Source organism: Hemitrygon akajei, chromosome 21 (assembly GCF_048418815.1).
Source record: "Hemitrygon akajei chromosome 21, sHemAka1.3, whole genome shotgun sequence".
Taxonomy (NCBI): Eukaryota; Metazoa; Chordata; class Chondrichthyes; order Myliobatiformes; family Dasyatidae; genus Hemitrygon; species Hemitrygon akajei.
In genome coordinates, this window is record NC_133144.1 from 54,387,611 (window position 1) to 54,409,823 (window position 22,213).

Here is a 22,213-nt window from a genome sequence, read left to right on the forward strand (position 1 = left end):
GCCAAGAATGGCCAAACGTCCTGTTTCTGTGCTGTAATGTTCTATGGTTCTATGGTTATGAGAGGAGAATGGATCATGGGGAACGGGAAGGAGGAGGGGCAGCAAGTGGGAGGCGATAGGCAGGTGAGGAGAAAAGAAGAAATAAGGTGGGGCAAGACTGGGGAATAAAAGAAGATGGAAGGGGGAGGGGGAGAAGTTACCGGAAGTTAGAGAAATGGATGTTTATGCCATCAGGTTGGAGGCTACCCAGATGGAATATGAGCTGTTGCATCTTCACCTGAGAGAGGCCTCATCATGGCAGAAGAGAAGGCCATGGACTGACACGTCAGAACAAGTAACTCAGGTTGCCTTAGCATGGGCCTGTTATTTACTATTGATTGTCACTGGGTGTTGTACAAGTTGCTTCACTTCTGGTATTCAAGGAGGAACTGGATTTATTCCTGATTGAGCAAAGACTTAGAGAAAAGCAAGATCTGGTTAAGAAAAGGCAGATAGATAATTGGTCAGATTAGGATCCAAAGTAGAGCAAGAGAATGGTGGGATGGGGCATTCTGCTAGACACTCAGTGTAGCGGGAATAAGCCCCTACACTACCAAGGTAGTCACATCAGGGCACAGGCTGTTAACTAAATCATGCTCTTAAGTTGAAATAAAAGTAAACTTTACTCTTAATTGATGCGTAGATCTCAAAAGTTCATAGAACAAGTGACATGAGAAAATCGCCTCTTCAATTGTTCTGAAGAAGAGCTGAGACCCTTCTTCAGAACAACTGAATACAAGAGATTCTGCAGGTGCTGGAAATCCAGAGCAACACACACATAATTTCAGAGGGACTCAGCAGGTCAGACAGTATCTATGGAAATGAATAAACAGTTGGCATTTTGGGCCGAGACCCTTCATTGGGACTGGAAAGGAAGTGGGGGGGGGGGGGAGGGGGAAGAAGCCAGAACAACTGAACATACTTATTCCTTTATATCTACTTTAACTGGCTGGTTTACGTGGCATTTACGATGAGCAATCATTACAGCTTAATTATAAAATTACGATTTTTAAGTTATCCAGAGGGCAAGAGTAATTGTCCAAAGGCAGGAGTACAAATCCCAACCTGACAGATGGGGAATTTAAATTTGGCATAATGATCTGGAATCATAACAAAAATAATCTGCCCATGAAACCTCAAAACTGTCACAAAAAATCCATCTGCTTTTTTAAGACGCCCGTCATGTGCTTGGCTTATATGCGAGACCAAACCACATCAACACGAGTGCTGAAATGGCCCATCGAGCAGCTCAGTTCTGACAAGAAGACTCAACACTAACTTCTCCAGGGCAACTGGTGATGGTCAATAAATGACAGACTCGTCAGCGGCACCAACGTCCCATAACTGAATATTAAAAGTCTGAGCAGCAGTGGTAGACAACAGATGTCACAGGATTAGCAGTAGGTTATTCTTGGAGAAAAAATGTTCAGCTGAATTTACTCTCCGTGATTCTTTTGGATAAATTCCCAAGTAATGGATAATTGGGTGGATTATGCTTTGGCTTACAGGAATGATGTTTAAAGGAAGGTGACAATACCATCAGAGTTACAGTATTTTTCTCTGGTTTACATGGACAGTCAAAATATGTGATGTAATTTATGTTTTGTTACATCTGTGTGCAGATATCATGAAGAACAATAGTTGTCCTGTCCTAAACTTGTTCGATAAATCCCACAGGGCAAGTTAAAAATCAGTGGAGAGACTACAAGGGATCTGATAGGTGGTGATGTAAAACTATATGTCCACTGTGTGACTATAATGATAATGACATGTGCTCTGTGTGACTATATGTACTGTGTTTTGCACTTTGGCTCCAGAGGAACAATTTCGTTTAGCTGTATACATGTGTATAGTTGAATGACTATGAACTTGAACTCGATTCCATTTGCCAGAGGATATTCACTGAGTTAAGAGTGGAGCAGAAGACTGGGCCAAATCATGACCTCTGGTGCTGTCCATGGCCATGGTGGGTAAAAGATGCTGCGGGTTAGTGCACAGAACTGCTAACAAGCTGCTGTCTACGCAATACAAACTCTAGGCTTCTACAGCCACAGACTTCAGTCTGGAATTGTGGAATGTTTATGCCACATTGTATAAAACACTGAGCTGAGGTTCTGGAAACATTGCACATCCAAGTCCCAGATGTACGCCAGCCACAATGGGTGTATTCAGCACTGTTCCATTCATTTAAAAGGTTACTTTTAGTAAGTCACAGAGCATCACAGCGCTGAAACAGGCCCTTCGGCCCATCTAGTCCATGCTGAACTATTATTGTGCCTAGTACCATCAACCTGCACCTGGATCATTGCCCTCCATACCCCTTCCATCTATGTACTTAATCCAAATTTCTTTGAAATGCTGCTATTGAATGCACTTCCGAAGGAAGCTCAAAGCATGCTTGCACCACTTTCTAAGTGAAGAAGCTCTCCCTCGGGTTCTCCTTAAACTTTTCATCTTTCACCCTTAACCTGTGACCTATAGTTCTAGGCTCACTGAACGTTAGTGGAAAAAGCCTGTCTATACTCCCCAATCAGTGGATCTCACAGTATTTTCATTGATTTGATACAGACACGATGGGCCAAATGACAACCTTCAAATGACAATCTTCAAACAACTTCCCACTTGCAGATTTTATTGGGATTTTACCAGGAGGGAAGCAGCAATGAGATGTTGTCAGAACACAACTCGGAGTTCTTCCACCATGAAACAGTAAACCTAACTTTATAGCTCCAGTTTAATTTGCACTTGGAGTGCCACATCTATGTAATAAATTCATCTGTTCACAGCACATAGAAATCATGTTGTAAATTTTCTACCCAAGACCAGTATCTGGCTCCCAGATACTGGGTTATTTAAGCAGCACTAACGCCTTGGCATTACACGTAATGTTATTGTCAACTAATTCCGAGTTTATGCATCAACTCACAATGTTCCCCAGGTTCCTGTTCTTTAACACAATGACTCACAAGGTGATAGTAGATTTAAAAGTCAGCAAGTGTCTCCATTAAGATTGCCAGTGTGCATACCACATAATAAAAGAGAAAAAAGGATTTTTACAACCACTACAGATTACACATGACATGCATAACGCATCCTAAACATTTATCAGTAACTAATTACAATTAGCTCCTGGTGAACTTGCACTAATCATGTCATGGTTGTTAACCACTGATGAAAATAATTCATTGAGGTGTTGCAATGAGAGAAAGCATATAATAAGTGTGTGTCTTACCACTGTTAGAAACAAATTAAAGTGGTGAAGCACTTGCAATGAAATCAGAAACAATAAGGATCGGGAGATGAGTCACTGAAGGAGTTCATTTTGATACCCTAGGGTTTTCATATAATTTACACAAAAGTAAGTACATTAAGCTAACAACACACACAAAACGCGGGTGGAACACAGCAGGCCAGGCAGCATCTATAGGAAGAAGTACAGTCGACGCTTCGGGCCGAGACCCTTCGTCAGGACTCCTTCGTCCTGACGAAGGGTCTCGGCCCAAAATGTCGACTGTACTTCTCCCTATAGACGCTGCCTGGCCTGCTGTGTTCCACCAGCATTTTGTGTGTGTTGCTTGAATTTCCAGCATCTGCAGATTTCCTCATGTTTACTTTAACCTAACACTCAGCTTCAAGAGGTTAAATTCTCTAAGCTGACCTGAGCTTCCACAAGCCCAGAAGAACCTGTGCTTCCTGCAGAGCATGCAGTAGAAGAGAGTTTAGTTCAAAGTTAAAATTTAACTTATTATCAAAGTACATATATCTTGCCATATACTACCTTGAGATTAATTTTCTTTCAGGCATTTACAGAAAAAGAAGAAAAAACAATAGAATTCTATGAAAGCTATACATAAACAAAGACTACCAATGTTCAAAAGAAGACAATGTGCAAAATAAAAATAAGACTGAGAATATAAGTTGTAGAGTCTTTGAAGTGAGTCTCCTGGTCTTAGAATCAGTTCAGAGTAAAGGTGAATCAAGCTATCCATTCTGGTTCAGGAGCCTGATGACTGTAGGGTAATAACTGTTTCTGAACTTGGTAATGTGGGATGCAAGGCTTCTCTATCTCCTGCCTGATGGTAGTAGTGAGCAGAGGGCATGGCCTGGATGGTGGGTGTCCTTGATGATGGGTGATGCTTTGTTATGGCAGTAGCTCTCCATGTAAAAGTACTCAGTAGTGGGGAGGGCTTTGTCTGTGATGGACTGGGCTGAATCCACCAATTTCTGTGGCCTGATCCAATCCTGGCATTGGCGTTTCCACATCAGGAAGTCATGCAACCAATTAGGGTACTCTCCACTGTGCATCTGCAGAAGTTTGTCAAAGTTCATTTATTAGTTACTCCATATTTCCATTTCCAAAGTCCTATTTATTTGACGAGAGCAAAATGTGTTGATGGGAGTGAATGATTCCTTACTCAATTAGTAACATTAAAGACCAATCATAAGGACTCAGGCACATCCTATGCACTTCCCTTTATTAGTAAATAATTGCCACCAGTTCCTGATAAATGTCAGGGATAAGTCAACTATGCCATAGGGCTGTTGGTGGGAGAAAAAACTTTTCTTCCCCGTCAATGCCAAAGGACAAATACAAGGGCATGGACCCACTGCATAACTCACTCTTCATTGGGGAATAATTGCAATTAATTACTGAGAAATATCAAAGTTCAAAGTAAATTTATTATCAAAGTGCATATACATCATCATATGATACCCTGAGATTAATTTTCTGACAGGTATTCACAGAAAATAGAAAGAAATGCAATAGAATCAATGAAAAACCATACACAACAGCGAGGGACAAACAACCAATGTACAAACTGTGAAATACAAAAAGAATGGAGAATAATAAATAAATAAATACATAAATAAGCAAACAAATAAATAAATAAGGAAATACTGAGAACACAAGTTGTAGAGTCTATAGGTTGTGGAATCACTTCAGTGTTGGGGTAACTGAAGTTATCCACTCTGGTTCAAGAGCCTGATGGTTGAGGGGCAATAACTGTTCCTGAACCTGGTGGTGTGAGACTTGAGGTTCCTGTACCTCCTTCTGATGGCAGCAGTGAGAAGAAAGCATGGCCTAGGTGGTAGAGGACTTTGATGATTTCTGGTGATTACACTCCTTGCAAATGTGCTCTCAACGTTGGGAGTTCTGTACCTGTGATCGATTGGGCTGTATCCTCTGTAATTTGTAGTTTTTTCTGTATATTTTATATATGTTAACCACACTATGCACAATGGGCAGTAAATGTAATAATCCTTGCTAGTAGCCTTAATACAGAGACTTTCTGACTTTTTAAACTACTAGTGCCTTGAATTAAAGAACAAGGAGTGAGGAAGATGAACAGGTGGTTATTGAAATTTAATCCAATGGTAGCAGCTTTGCACTGTCAAAAATATAAATGTTCAAAACAAGGCAAGAAAGAAAAGAATAACTCGGCCTAGGGATGTAGGGGATATGTCAGAGGTAGATTTTGTTTTCACACTGAGAGTGATGAATGTGTGGAACGTGCTGCCAGGGATGGTGGTGGAAGTAGATACATTAAAGGCATTTCAAAAACTCTTAAATAGCTATGTAGATGATAGAAAAATGGAGGGCTATGTTGGAGAGAAGAGTTGGATCGATCTTAAAAGGCCTGCACAGCATCATAGACCAAAGGGCTTGTACTGTACTGTAACATTCTATGTTCTATGTCTGAAGGACTTGATGTGAGGCAGAAGGTAGAGCCAAGGAAATGCTAATCAAGTACAGTCAGTGGCCACCTTATTAGGTGCACAAGTACACCTACACATTAATATCTAATCAGTCAATTATGTCACAGCAACTCAATGCTTAAAACCATGCAGGCATGGTCATGAGGTTCAGTTATTGTTCAGCCCAAACCTCAGAATGAGGAAGAAATGTGATCTAAATGACTTTGACTTTGGAATGATTCTTGGTGCCAGGCTGGGTAGTTTGAGTTTCACAGAAATTGCTGATCTCCTGAGATTTTCATGCATAACAATCTCCAGAGTTTACAGACAACGGTGTGAAAAACAAAAACCAGCAGTGAGCGGCAGTTCTGTGGCCAAAAATTCCTTGTTAATGAAAGGGGTCAGAGGAGAATGTCCAGACAGGTTCAAGCTGACATGAAGTTGCTAGTAACTCAAACAACTAGGCACTACAACAGTGATTTGCAGAACAGCATCTCCGAATGCATAAGATATCAAACCATGAAAAGGATGGGCTACAGCAGCAGAAGACCATGAACAAGAGGTACCTAATAAAGTGGCTTCAGAGTGTATGTGATATTTAGTCTGCTAACAGTAATTATTATTTGGATTTTTAAGAATCCTTTTTAAGATTATTTCTTTACTTTGTGTTTTCAAACCCTACTGCTAGTGATCTCACCTCACTTAAGTGCTGATCAGAAGTACATGGCAAGGATTATTGAGTGCTGCTTCAATGCCAAGGAGAAGCTTTGCTTTGATCCTTGGCCAGAGCTATCACTTGACTGCGGCTGTGCCAGCAATAAAAAACTTCAGGTTGCAAGAAGTAATGTGACTCACTTATGGAAAAAACAAAGGAATGAAATGTCATTTTGTATATTGCCACAGAGGACTGTGGAGGCCAAGTCAATGGGTATATTTAAAGTGGAGGTTGATAGATTCTTGATTGGAAGCGGCATCAAAGCTTATGGGGGGGAAGACAGAAGAACGTAGTTGAGAGGAATAATATATCAGTCATGATGGAATAGCGGATCAGCTTCAATGAACCTGATGGCCTAATTTTGCTCCTATGTCAAATCAGAATCAGATTCAATAACACTGTCATATGTCGTGAAATTTGTTGTTTTGCAGCAGCAGTACATTGTAATACATAATAAAATATATAAATTACAGAAAGTATATATAAAAACAAAAAATTATATAAGAAGTGCAAAAAGAGAGAAAAAATATTGATGTCCATTCAGAGATCTGACGGTGGACAGGAACAAGTTGTTCCTGAAAAGTTGAGGGTGTGTCTTTAGGCTTCTGTGCCGCCTCCTTGATGGTAGGAATGAGAAGAAGGCATGTCCTGGGAGATGAGGGTCCTTAATGATGGATCCAACTTTTTTGAGACATTGCCCTTTGAAGGTGTCCTTGTTGCTGCAAGGGGGCTAGAGCCCATAATAAAGATGCCAGAGTTTACAACTTCCCAAATTCTCCTCAAACTCCTAATGAAATGTAGCCACTGTTATGCCTTCTTTTTGATTGCATCAATATGTTAGGCCCTGGTTTGATCCTCAGAGATGTTGACACATAGAAACTTGAAAATGCTCACACTTTCCACTCCTGATCTCCCAATGGTGACTGCTGTGTGCTCTCTCAACTTTCCCATCATGAAGCCCACCATCATTTCCTTGGTCTTACTGATGTTGTGTACAAGGTTGTTGCTGCAACACCATTCAACCAGCCAATCTATCTTGCTCCTGTCACTTCTCACGATGTCATTATACACAACTGTAACGATATTTTCCAAGTGTTTTTTGTCCAGAACTATTGCAACATATAGAAACAAATTATTGGTGTTGGGGTAACACTGACCAAAGTTAATTATTCTCAGTTCCAAGAAAATCTATTTAAACACAGTATAGAATACATGTGGCCAGCATTGTACTTTCTACCTAATTTATGAACGTTGACCCATTGAGGCATGTTATTGAGTCTCTGGATCACTGATTGGGCTACACTGCATTTGTGATCTCAGCTGAGTTGCTACAGTTGTCCATGGAACCTTAGGTGTACAGCAAGATGAAAGTTGGGACAGGTTGAACCAGGACTTTAAGATCTAAATGATCTGTAGCATATCCTGCATTTATTTCCAGGTCATTAGGGGTGGAGACTCAGCGCTGACCAAACTAGTTACAAACTCAGTAGTGAACTACAAAATCATAAGTCTTCCTGAATAGTCAGCTCTTTACCTATGGACTTCTGATCTGCCAGATTGGAACAGGCTGCACACATTATATCAACAACCCATGAAAAAACACACTGGGACAGAATTCTGGTCCTTATCCCTTAGCTGGAGTCAGTGTGGTTTCAGTCATCATCCAACATGTCCATGTTGTCATCCTCGAGGTTTCATCATTGTTTTTCTATTGGATTGATAAAAGAATCCATTGTGTACAACTACTTTTTGAACAGATCGAGCATGCTCTAAGGAGTCCATGGACCCCTCAGTTAATAGGAAGGCTCCAGGCATAAAAAAGATTGGGAACCCCAGCTCTAAGGCTTTTTAACAAATGCATTGCTCTCAGGTTCTTGGAAACACCTCCAAATCAAGAACTAAGTATATTAAGTTAACAACAACCAGCTCCTATTCAAGTTTGTATTGGTGTACACATTGGAAAAAAATCACCAGGAAATGTAGATGTAATAAATCTCCGTTCTGCAAACATACTTGATCTCCAAACTTATCTGCTTATTTTATGTAATTCGACCATAAGACATAGGAGCAGACTTAAGCCATTTGGCCTATCTAGTCTGCTCCATCATTCCATGATGGCTGATTTATTATCCATCTGAACCCCATTCTCATACCTTCTCCCCATAACCTCAGACACCCTTAGTAATCTAGAATCTATCACCCTCCACTTTAAATACTCCAAATGACTTGGTCTCCACTGCCATCTATGGCAATCAATTCCACAGATTCACCACCCCTCCGCAAAAGAAATTCATACTCATCTCTGTTCTAAAGAGACATCCTTGTATTCTGAGGCTGTGCCCTCTGGTCCTAGACTCTCTCACAACAGGAAACATCCTTTCCACATCCACACAAGATAGGTCTTTTGATATTCAATAGGTTTCCATGAGATCCCTCGGCCTCATTCTTCTAAACTCCAGTGAGTACGTGCTCAGAGCCATCAAATGCACCCATCCTCCTTTTGGTTCCCGGAATCATTCTTGCGAACCTTCTCTGGACACCTCCCAATGCCAGCACATCCTTTCTTACACAAGGAGCCCAACACTGCTCACAATGGCCCAAGTGCAGTCTGACCAATGCCTTATAAAGCCTCAGCATTACATCTTTGATTTCATATTCTAGTCCTCTTGAAATGAATGCTAACATTGCATTTGCCTTCCTTTCTACTGATTCCACCCGTACGTAAACATTTAGGGAACCCAGCACTAAGACTGCCAAGTCCTTTTGCACCTTTAGTTGGAATTACTAGCTAACTAACAGCTACATACTAAAAGAAAATAATTACCTTTCCCGATGACTCGCACATTATATGGATGCTTGGTGGGGTATTTCACCAATCAGGACCATTAATGAAAATACCAGCCTTGGAACGTCACCTCAGGAATAATAGCCATTCTCATTTGCAAGGGTTAAATGCACAATGTTGTTGCAACTCTGCATAAGCCAAATGCAATTTGCAACTGCAAACTTTGCGTTTGTGTCTGGGGTGAAAACCTCAGTTGCATAATCTCAAGTCCATAACTTGGGATTGCTGTTGGCAAATGTCAAATATGTCATGAGACCAACGGGATAATTTGGCACATGCACACTGAAATGCTCCATGCACTGTTAGCAAATAATGGAGTAATAAAGAACGGCCCATCCAGGGGAAGAAGCCCCACCCACGCCCTTACCTAGCTCAGTCATCATTGGGATGTTGGCTCCTGTGGTGATGCAGGTCTGTCGGACCAGTCCGTGGACGGGACTGTTGTCTGGCGATGTTCTGTCCATCCCCGGAGGTGTGAATCCTATGAAAGAATTTAAAAAGTCACAAAATCAACCATCTATCTCTCCTCATCAGCAAGATGAACATGGGATCTTGGCTGATCTGGATGATCCCACTGCTGGTTCTCAGGCAACGGTACATCATTCCAGTTATCTATTTATTTATTTATCGCACGTACACCGAAACACACAGTGATATGCATTGTTTGCAACAACAACTAATTCAACTTAAGGATGTGCCAGTGGAAGGTGCAGGTTGTACATTCCAGCGCCAACATAGCATGTCTATGTGGGTGACTCCCATGGTATAGTCTCCTTGTTGGTGCAAATAATCGCCAATCATTGAGACCTATCATAGGACCAAATGCTCAGTAGTATTTTCTTGCTAATGAATACACGCGCTGGGCTGGCAGACTGTAACTTTTTATTTCTACAAAATACACAAAAAGATCAGCTTGAAATGGAAATACTAAAAAGTGCTGTCGTAAGCCCTCATTATAAAGCTCTCTGATGCACCACAGTTCTTGATGCAACATATGTTGCTGATAAATAAAGTATATCCAAACTCCAGCCCCTCTACAGAAACATGCTTTTCGCATGGTTCCTGAAGGGAGTGATATAGCAAGGGGCTGCAGTACAAAGGAAGCTGCCAACATCTTCAGTTCAGAGAAGTGACGTGCTTTAAAGCCAAACACCCCAAAAAATGGTTAAGAATTCTAATTGAAGTGATGAGCTTCAACTGATCAGACAGTCCTCAATTTGGAAATGCGAGGCACACTGAAGAGCAACTCCTGAGGCTTCTCTTAAATCCAGTTCCTTCCCTCCTTTCTAATCTTTTTTAGATCAGAAACTCCATCCTGTAAGCTTTTCTTCCAAATTCATTTTCATTTTGGTGCCTGCATTAATGTTTTACCAAACTGACAAGCCCACTAGCAGTAACCCGAAATAATTTAATCAATAAAGGTCATTTGATCCCTATTTAGCATTTACAGGTTTCACGTCATGTTGCTGATATTAATTTTACGTGTTCTCCATTTTACTACTACACAGTGAACATAAAATCCTTTTTATCAGAAATGTTAACATTCAACGTCCTAAAAACCCACAAACATGCCATTTCTTTTGAAGTCATAGACCTTGACATTTTTCATTTTCCATGTTCACAAGTCAACACCTAAAGCCAGTAATGCAGTATGCATAATACATAGACTTCAGGTTCTTTTAGAGAGGGCTTGAGGCCATTAGTTAATGCTGACACAATAAAACCCTGGCTGTTGGCTTTTAGAATTGTTATCTTTTCTTTAAAGCATACTGATCTTAAAGTTTTTAAACAAAATCACATTCTTCCAATTGACCTTTTTAAGCAAACTCTCTGAAATTATGTCTTTCAAATGGAAATATATACACATTTTATATATTTTTTTAGAAAGCCTTAGTTTAAATGAAGAGTCACATGCACTGGAAAATCAAGGATAAGGCTTAATGGTTGATGACTGCAGAGATGATCAGGATCAGTTCAGGCAATCAAAGCATTGCATTTATCCCAGGCAATTCTTGTTTCTCCCCCCAAGTTAACTTGTGCTAACAGTTTCTGTTGAAGAACTGTTGGTAATGTGTCATTCAGCTGTTAACAAAAGGGAAACAAGGGTCTTTATTATTTGCATGCAAATTTCTTGACTGTCGTTTAGTTCTTTATATGCTCCAGGCTCTGTGAACCTTGCCAAACTCAATTTATATAAATTACCTATATCTTACATAAAAGGGTGACTGAGTGAATGAGGAGGTCAAATACCTGGGTACAAAATTATTTAAAAGCATTAAATGAGAATACATTGAACTTCTTTTTAAAACGTGGAGTTGAATGCCGAAGCATATTGGAATTTTATGCCATTGCCTTCGCTTATTCCTCACCACATGTTGTTTGGATGTTTACTGTTCAATGAAATGAAAATTAACTTTGAATTCTGAACAGTGGCAGACTCATGTTGGATTAATGGAGGAACTTTGGAACCTTTGGGAAAATGAGGACTCAATGAACACTTAATGCACGTACAGGAATTACTACACAGCATTACTGCGTCAAGTCAATCCTGACATTCCAAAGCATGGCCTTGGCAGCATTAAAATAAGACAGAATAACCGTGATGCGCAAGAAACATGTATTTAGTGAGGCTGGAGAGTAAGGAGAGTGATCGTACAAAGGCCGGTGCTTAGGTCATCTTTGTTTAGTCCCCTCTGCAAAAAGTCAAAGCATTTATTGCATTTAATTCCCCAGCCCAAAGGATTCCTCTACAAGATGCTGACATTCTATATAACACACTATTCAGGCTTTAGAAGTCCCTAGTTGTTTGAGATTGTTAGTTACTGCGGCCATGCATGGGAACTAATATGGAAATAATGAAAAGGGGAACTGACAGCGTGTCTCTTGTGACTGGGGACAGTTTTATGGAGGACGCAGATGAAGTCACTGAGCAAGATATTTTAAGAAAGTGATCTTTCAGTGATGCTCACCAGATAACTGAATTAAAACAATTGAAGGCTGGAGAGCCAACCAGTCAACAAGATAAATAAAACTCAATGACTGGATTAAATACTTTTTAATATCACATTAGTATCTGCTGCAACATAAATTATGCAAATTTCAAACCAAAGTTTATGCGAAAATTATGCAGATTATAACTTGATTAGGCTTCTATCAGGAGATCCAATTTGGCTTTTTTATCTATTAAGCTCCAATAAATGAAGCATCTGAATAGGTCCCCCGAGCAGCTGCAGTAATAACTGCACCACCGGTTGTTTCAGCATTTGATGTTTAAGTAGTTCCGCACATAAAAAGTGCAGGGGGCGATCTGAGTAAAGGATGCAAAGGATTGCTCTTCTCAGTGGACGCGTTTTAATTTCAGAGATGACAAACCAAGCAGCAGTGACTAATCCGGAACTTGCAAGTCAGTCTCCTGGTCACCCTCGGTGTCACAGTGTAAACACAAAAGTAATAATATGCCAACATTAATTTAAGAGGAAGAGATTGATATATGCATTTCAATCTCTTTAGAACTCCCCAGTTGTTTGAGACTGTTAGCTACTCAGTGGCAACATTATCAGGTACACCTGCTCATTAATGCAAGTATCTAATCAGCCAATCATGTGGCAGCAACTCAGTGGATAAAAGCATACAGGCTTGGTCAAGAGGTTCAGTTTGTTCAGACCAAACATTAGAATGGGGAAGAAGTGTGATCTAAGTGACTTTGACCGTAGAATGATTGTTTTTATAGAACATAGAACATAGAATAGTACAGCGCAGTACAGGCCATTCGGCCCACAATGTTGTGCCGACCCTTAAACCCTGCCTCCCATATAGCCCCCCACCTTAAATTTCCCCATATACCTGTCTAGTAGTCTCTTAAATTTCACTAGTGAATCTGCCTCCACCATTGACTCAGGCAGTGCATTCCACACACCAACCACTCTCTGAGTAAAAAACCTTCCTCTAATATCCCCCTTGAACTTCCCACCCCTTGCCTTAAAGCCATGTCCTCTTGTATTGAGCAGCGGTACCCTGGGGAAGAGGCGCTGCCTGTTCACTCTATCTATTCCTCTTAATATCTTGTATACCTCTATCATATCTCTTCTCATCCTCCTCTCCAAAGAGTAAAGCCCTAGCTCCCTTAATCTCTGATCATAATGCATACTCTCTAAACTAGGCAGCATCCTGGTAAATCTCCTCTGTACACTTTCCAATGCTTCCACATCCTTCCTATAGTGAGGCAACCAGAACTGGACACAGTACTCCAAGTGTGGCCTAACCAGAGTTTTATAGAGCTGCATCATTACCTCGCGACTCTTAAACTCCATCCCTCGACTTATGAAAGCTAACACTCCATAAGCTTTATTAACTATCCTATCTACCTGTGAGGTAGATTGCAGGTTGTCTGCCAGTTGGGTTGATTTGCGTGTTTCAGAAACAAGGATCTCCTGTGATTTTTATGCACAACAGTGCCTAGAGTTCACAGAGAATGGTATAAAAAACATCCTATGAGCAGCAGTTCTATAGACTATGCTTTCTTAATGAGAGAGGTCAGAGGCAAATGGCCAGATAGGTTCTAGCTGAGAGGAAGGCGACAGTAACTCAGATTACCATGGGTTACAACAGTGGTGTGCAGAAGAGCATCACTGAACATACAACACATTGAAGTGGATGGGTTACAGCAGCAAAAGACCATGAACAAACAGGTACAGGAGGCACCTAATAAAGTGGCCACTGACTAGCTAGGAATCTTCAGCCCTTTCTTTAACGTGGTGAGCCTCCCTTAGTCCCAACACCTCTCCCGTCTCCACTTATCTAACATGACTGTGTATGGTGGATCGCCAGAGCTTTGGTCTGATCATTGGTTATGATGATGCTCATTTCTGTCTATTCCTAGTTGTTTGCACATTTTCACTGACTAGTACCCATGTAGTCTCTGTGTCATAGCTTCAGCATGTTGACACTTTATTTTTAGATAACGATTAGCTTTACTTGTCACAGCTACATTGAGATATACAGTGCATCAAATGAAATCAACCCCCAAGTGTTGCCACACTTCCTGAGCCAATGTGGCATGTCTGTAACTCACTGACATCTTTTGGAATGTGGGTGGAAACTGGAGTACCCAGAGGAAACCCATAGGGTCTCGGGGTGAACCACTCCTTTAAGCAAGATTTTATTGCATCTGTGCATACATGTGATTGTGGAGACGACAAAAAGTTCAACTTGTACCTTCTGGAAGAACTCAGTGGTTTGAGCAGCATCTGTGAGAGGAAAGGAAGCACGGATGTTTTGGGCTCCGATGTAGGGTTTCGCCCCAAGACATCGATGATGCTTTCCCTCCCACAGATTGCAAGTTGCTTGCTGCTCCATTTCAGCATCTGCAGTCTCTTGTGTCTCCGCATAGACACAACTGCTCTTTATTTGGGATTGAAGACACGCCTACCTTTTAGTCACTGGGAAAAGTGTTTTCTCCAGAATTCCCAATTCCCCCAGACTCAGAAAATGGCCAAACCCTTCACCTCCAAGCCACCACTATCAGTATATACTAGTTAAAAATAAAAAAAAGATAGCCATCAATTTAAAATTAGGCTTGGAACCTATTGGGATTCTCTTGTTAGTCTATGACATTGGTGCTAATATACTCTCATCTTGTGACATCTTGATTACTTTTGAAAAGATTTCCATCACCTTTCTTGTCAGCTCCCTCACAGAAGGCTTCTCTCACTTGCAAGTTTCAGTAATGAATGAGCTTGAAGAAGGAATCATTTCCAGCATTAGAATATGATATTAAGGCACAAAGCATGCTCAACGCTGGCTAAGGCCGGTATCTCAGCATGGGCTATTCACCTGCCCTATAACAGCATTATTATGAAACAGATATTAAAACACTGCCATACAGTTCAGTGTGTTGTACAGTGTATAATTATACATGCCAGTGAAAGAATTGTATCTTTTCAACTCTACACACAATTATATCAATATTCTATTCATTCTGTGTCAAAAATGCTAATGATTCAAAGTTTGTATCCATGGTAATTAAAGTTCATGAGTTGTAACAACATGTTTGGAATAACTGCAGCAGATTTTTCATTATTAGTCTTCATCTGACTTTTGGCAAAATCCAAACTGAAGATCTAGGTTGTAATAGAAGTAGGAATGATTTTATTTTTAACATATGTGAATAATATTTAATTCAACAATCATCATTGTTACTAGTGGGATACTCTTAAAAGTTATGTGTCTGAATATTTTGATAGGATCGGGTCATTTCCTACGTGTTATCTTCTGCAGCCAAGTTCATTTCTCACCCCTCTTCCATGATTCTGTCTGTGGCATCTTCTCTATATTTTCAATTTCTCGGTCCTTTCTCAGTATATCCACAATTTTGCTCCTATAATGTTGTGTTGCAACAGAATATTGTTGTGCTTTGCAATAGAATATTGTTTTATCTGGGAGGCAAGATGCGATAACAATCATTTTGCAAGAAGGGATACTGGTGGCACGGCGTTTAAATGATCAGACTAGTAAACCAAAGTCATACCCATGGATTCATAGAACACTACAGCACAGAAACAGGTCCGATGGTCTTTCTTGTCTGTTCCAAAATATTATGCTACCTGGTTCCATTGACCTGCACCCAGAAAGAGGCCTTCACTAACAGTCCAGACACCCAAATTCAATACCGACTATGGTATCTGTGGAATTTAAACTCAGATTAATTATCTGGAATTTAAAGCAAAAGCCATTACTGAGCTTGTTCATTGACATCAATGAAGGATGATATGTGACTGCAAAATGGTTGACTCTTCAAACCATTGAACTTCAAACTCTTGACACTGCAAAATGGTTGAATCTTCAAACTCTTGACACTGATTACAAGACAGGAGGGGCCATTTGACCAAAACAATTTTCCCAGTGCAATCTCATTGGTCCCATTCCATGATTTATTTCCCAGTAGCACTGCAACATCTTCCCTCTCAGATCTCCACTAAGTTCCCCTTTTGGTTCCTTTAATTTACACACAATAGCCACTTTATTAGATGCCTCTCTACATAATATAGCAGCCAGAGTTCATGGTCTTCTACTGCAGTTCAAGATTCAACATGCTGTGTGCTCAAATAATAAAGCAGTCACTGAGTGTATTTTCTGGCAGAATATAGTGTGGAATCTGGCTTCTGCCATCTTCTTTTCCAGTCGTGATGATGGGTCTGTTTATTCTGCCAGAATAAGTCAGATGGTCCCTGACTTGCTCAGTTCCTCCAGTATTTTGTGTCCGATGCTCAAGATTTGTACCATTTGCAGAATCTCTGTGTTTATGTTCCAACAGAAGTTGGACTAGATGATCCATCTCAGATCTAAACTAATTGGCCAATTGGACTAATTCTACGCAACATCAAGAAGCAGATGACAGCACTCAATATAGCGAAGGCTGTGAGACCTGACCGCATGTAAAGATAAAGATCAGCTTTATTTTTCCTATATATATGTATATTTAAGCATTGAAACATACAGTGAGTGCATTGCTTTTGTCAAGGACCAACAAACTCCTAGGATGTGATGTGCTGGGGGCAGCCCGTGAGTGTTGGCATGCTTCGGACACTAGCAATACATGCCCACAACTTACTCATCAACACATTTTTGGAATGTGGGAGGAAATTGGAACAACCAGAGGAAACCGATGTGGTCATGGGCACTAGCTTCCCCATCATGAGGGCATTTTCAAAAGGCAATGGCTCAAAAAGGCAGCATGCATCTGTAAGGACCCTCATCACCCAGGACATGCAATCTTCTCATTGTTACCGGCAAGGAGAAGATACAGCAATCTGAAGACACACACTCAATGTTTTATGAACAGCTTCTCTACCATCAGATTTCTGAATGGTCCATGAACCAACACCTGAACTACCTCACTATTTTTGTTCTCTTTTGGCACTAATTATTTAATTTGATTTTTAATATATTTCTTATTGTAATTTATAGTATTGCACTGTACTGTTGTCACGAAACAAATTATATTACAAGGAGTGATTGATAAGTTTGTGGCCTAAGGTAGAAGGAGATGAGTTATACAGCTCTCATTACATGCACATGCAGGTCACCTCTGAGTGATTATGCAGAAAGTTTGAAGTTAATAACTCATCAGGGGTGATCGATAGGTTCGTGGCCAAAGGTACAAGGGGATGAGTTATTAACTTCAAACTTTCTGCATAATCACTCAAAGAGATGAACTACATATGTATATAACAAGAGCTGTACAACTCATCTCCTTCTACCTTAGGCCACGAACTTATCAATCACCCCTGCTGTAGACACTTTCTGGAGGTCCAAGATCCATATGCTCTACGACCGCTGGACTAAGTGTGTAAATGTAAGAGGGGACTATGTTGAAAAACAAATGTGTTAAGTTTTCTACAATTGACTCCTTTTAACTTAGGCCATGAACTTATCAATCACCCCTCGTATACAGTATACAACATCAATATTAAACCTAATTCTGACTGGTGTCAAATTTCCTACAAGAGAAGCGTGGCTGCAGTTGTTGGAGGGCGATCATTCTAGTCCCAGGGCACCATTGCAGAGTTCCTCACACACAGTGTTCTATGCTCAGCCACCTAAGTGCATTATCTATAATCTCCCTTTCACCATAGATCAAAAGTGGGTATGTTCATACAGCATAGAAACAGGACCTTTGCCAAACTTGTGCATCCCTACCAAGGTGCCCGCTTGAGCTGGTCCCATTTGCCTGCACTTGGCTAATATCCCCCTAAACCTTTCCTCTCCACTCCCTGTCAAATTTATTTTAAATGTTGCCTCTCCCAGCTTTTTGACCATCCCTGCCAATTACTTGGCCCCAGCAAAGCTACTTGAACATCCAGAGATGTCTCATCAGTTATACTGTGCTTCCATTGTAAATATGTAATTCACTGGAACCATCTGTTGGACTCAAAATATTGGAATACACAATATTATGCCGAATATTGAAATTATATTGAATCACCTGCTTTTATCTTTGTTCTTAAGAGTATAAAAACAGTGCACTTTAAGTTTAACTGACACTGTCTCCTGGAGAAGGCTTGCTTGTCATGTTGAATAAAGAGCTCTTACAGCCTCCTTTTCTCTAAGGCTTAGTGAGTCACAACACCAACATGCAACAAGACCCAGGTAACATTCAGCATAGTCTGATAAATGGCAAGTAACATTCATGCCACAAAAGTGCCAGGCAATGATATCTTCCAACACGAGAGAAGCTAATCACCTACTTCTCATCCTTTTTTCCAGTCCTGATGAAGAGTCTCGGCCTGAGACTCTTTTTCCCATAGATGCTGCCTAGCCTGCTGAGTTCCGCCAGCATTTTCTTCGTGTCACCCACTCTTAGCATTCAGTACCAATATCATCATTAAGATCTTCCATTACCCATATTTTGGGGATGACAAATGACCACCTATGATAAAGACACCTGCAGCAAACTCACAGTTATTGATTACAGCACTGCCGTCAATATCATAATTCCAAGTAAACTCATCTCCAAACTTCGAGGTCTTGGAATCAGCCTTGCCCTTTGCAACTTCTGTGCTGTTGGTAGGCCGCAGTCAATAAGGAAAGGCAGCAACATCACCGGCACAATTATCCTCAACGCTGATCCCTACAAGGCTATGTCCTCAGTCCCCTGGCTTACTCCCTAGGCACTCACAACTGGGTGGCCAGATTCTGCTCTAAGACCATAAGACATAGGAGCAGATTAGGCCATCAAGTCTGCTCTGCCATTCCATCATGGCTGATCCCGGATCCCACTCAACCCCATATACCTGCCTTCTCGCCATATCCTTTGATGCCCTGACTGATCAGGAAACGATCAACCTCCGTCTTAAATATACGCATGGACTTGGCCTCCACTGCAGTCTGCAACTCCAGCTACAAGTTTTCAGATGACACCAATGGCAATATCTCAAATAGTGGTGAGACAGAGTACAGGAAGGAGGAAGAGATTGATGGGATAGTGTTCAGGCAACATTCCCCTGAATGTCAGCAGAACAACAGAGCTGTTGAATGATTTTGGGAAGTAGGGTGGATTACATATTCCAGTAGGTATCAATAGTGCTGAGATGGAGAAGATTGAGAACTTCAGGCTCCTGGGTATAAACATTATTAATAGTCCGTCTGAGTCCAGCTACGCTGATACCATGGTCAATAAAGTATGCCAATGCCTCTACCTCTGGGACATTCTATTCAGAACAGAATGACATCCCTTTAGAACAGAGATGAAGAGGAAATTCTTTAGCCAGAGTGTGGTAAATCTGTAGAATTGGATGCCAAGTCATTGGGTATACTTAAAATGGAAGTTGATAGGATCTTGATTAGTGAGGGTGTCAAAGGTTACAGGAAGAAGACAAGAGAATAGGACTGAGAGGGAAAATAAGTCAGTCATGGTTGAATGGCAAAGTAGCCTCAATGGGCCAAGTAGCCTAATTCTGCTCCTATGTCACATGATGTTATGGTCTACTTCTTCAGAAGGCTCAGAAAATTCGGCATGCACCCAGTGAACCTCACAATTTCTATAGGAATATATTGTGCTTTTGCCAGTATTTTCCCACCTGAAATTGAACTCACAAGAATCTAAAGAGAAGGATGATGATGAGGGGACTTGGAGTGAACAGAGTGAGACGACCATGGAGGTCAGAATAGTGGTAAGTCAAGAGAAGCAATGAGTCAGTATATCAGTATCATCGCAGGAATAAGACCAGGAAGGCTGAACAAGAGACCTTATGAATTAAGATGACTCAGCACAAATGCTGATTTCCCAAGGAGAGGATTGGAAGGCTAAAACCTCCCCACAATCACGAAGATGATAAATAATCTACATTTATGGAGCCTGGTGTGGGGCCTGTGTGCAGGCTTCTGGATGCGAATCATGGATTTGTTCCTCTAAGCAAGTTGCAACAGTAAAGGACAGCTGCTTTCCTTCAACAATTCAGTTCTTGAGTCAACTGGTGAAACCTTAATCACTTCAGAATAGCAGCACAGTTGGCGCAACACTTTACAACACCAGCTGAAAGAGTTGGGTTCAATTCCCATTGTGGCCTGTGAAGTGTTAGTATGTTTTCCCCGTGACTGCGTGGGATTCCTTTGGGTTCTTCAGTTCCTCCCATGTTCCAAAAAGATGCACGGCTTAAGGTTAGTGAGTTGTGAATATGCTATGCTGGTGCAGGAAACGTAGCGACACTGGCGGGCTGCCCAGCACAATCTTTGTTGATTTGATATGATGCAAAGGACACATTTCACTATATGTTTCAATGAATATGTGACAAATAAAGCCAATCTTTATCTCTCTTTCAACTTTGATCATTTTGCACAAAAAGAGACATTGTACCTTTTGTGTTCTTGCTTGTAAATGTACGTGTGATGCAGCTGCAAGTAAGTTTTTCAGTGCACTTGTGCATATGACAATAAACTCCACATTGCTTTTGAGCTTCTGTGCACCTTCTCCTGATCACGATGTGAGCCCTTAACTCTTTCTCTCTCTCTTTCACACACTAACAGTTGATCATCAATGGACTGAAACTTTACAGAGAGCTCAGAGTTCAAAAAGTGAAAAATAAAACGAAATAAAAGAATGAAAAAGCTCCTTAGTGCAGATTCTTGGCATAGGATTTCGATCTGAGATCAGAGATTTCAATACGCATAGACACAGAGGGACTAAAAATGGAGTCATCAAAGACAAGGGTTGACAGCTGTTGGTTGGACTTTTATCTTCAGAAGTTGAAAGCTACAATATGATCGCCTGCCCACAGGACATAAGCACAGTGATCCACACATCAGACTGTACAAGAATCAAGGACAGTTTGCACAGAGGAAGCACAGTCTGAAGGAAGTGAGGAATGCACTGGAATTATCTGCAAATTTGATATCATGACTGAGGATATTAGGGTTTAAATTTGAATTCAGCTCTAGATCCTCAAAAAGTCTTTATGGACCAAAGGCCAATGGAGAAGAGTCAGCCAGCTTCTACTGGCACAAGAGAAGATTGGAGTTTGTGTAAGGGATTTGTTAATATAAATAGCTTCCTCTCTCCAAGTTTTCCTACTTTATTTTTGAAAGCTGTATGGAGAATGGATTTTTTGGGAATGTGGCCATCAGGAGACAGGCTGGAAGGTGGATAACATCAGGTATGCGGATGACACCGCATTGTTAGCTGACAGCGAATGTGAACTGCAAATTATGCTGAATAAAGTGAATGAGAAAAGTCTTGACTACGGACTTAAAATCAACCCTGAGAAAACAAAACCGGTGGTAAGCAAAACAAACACTAAAAACTCATTCATGATGGTGTCGTTACAAGTGAATGGACAGGACATTGAACAGGTGCGTAAGTTTGAATATCTTGGCAGTTGTCTGACAGATGACGGGAGATATGAAGTTGAGATCAGAAGGAGAATAGGTATGGCTAAGACCCAGTTCATGAAGCTAAAAGATCTACAATGCAATCGGAAGGTAGACATCCAAAGTAGAACCCGCTTCCTCGAGTGTTACATATGGTCAGTACTGAGATATGGATCAGAAACATGGACCCTGAAGAAGGATGGCATGAAACAAATTAATGCTTTAGAAATGTGGTGCTATCGACGAATGTTGAAGATCAGCTGGGTAGAGGAAGTCTCAAATGAGAGGGTTTTGTCTGAAGTTGATAGACCATGGATACTGCTGGAGAAGATTATGAAGTCGCTTATTGTGGACACGTTACACGGAGAGATAACATCTTGTCGGACTTGCTATATGGAAAGGTGGAGGGAAAGAAAGGAAGAGGAAGGCAAAGAACAACATGGCTGAACAACATCAAGGATTGGACCAAGCTGGACAAGACCAGGGATGTTGTGAACAAGAGTTGGGACAGAGCGGTATGGAGGGAAATCGTGCGCCAGCTGCAAATTCCAGTG

General features: G+C 40.9%; 1 protein-coding gene across 16 annotated transcripts in view; it reads right to left on the reverse strand.

The window, feature by feature from the left end:
* The window catches only part of kcnma1a (potassium large conductance calcium-activated channel, subfamily M, alpha member 1a), a 913,789-nt gene that overhangs the window by 64,910 nt on the left and 826,666 nt on the right, over positions 1–22,213 (reverse strand). For all 16 annotated transcript variants that reach the window (XM_073025436.1, XM_073025438.1, XM_073025437.1 and 13 more), the window contains one exon: positions 9,664–9,777. In XM_073025436.1, the coding sequence (XP_072881537.1) occupies positions 9,664–9,777 (114 nt within the window). The remainder of the gene's footprint in view (positions 1–9,663; positions 9,778–22,213) is intronic.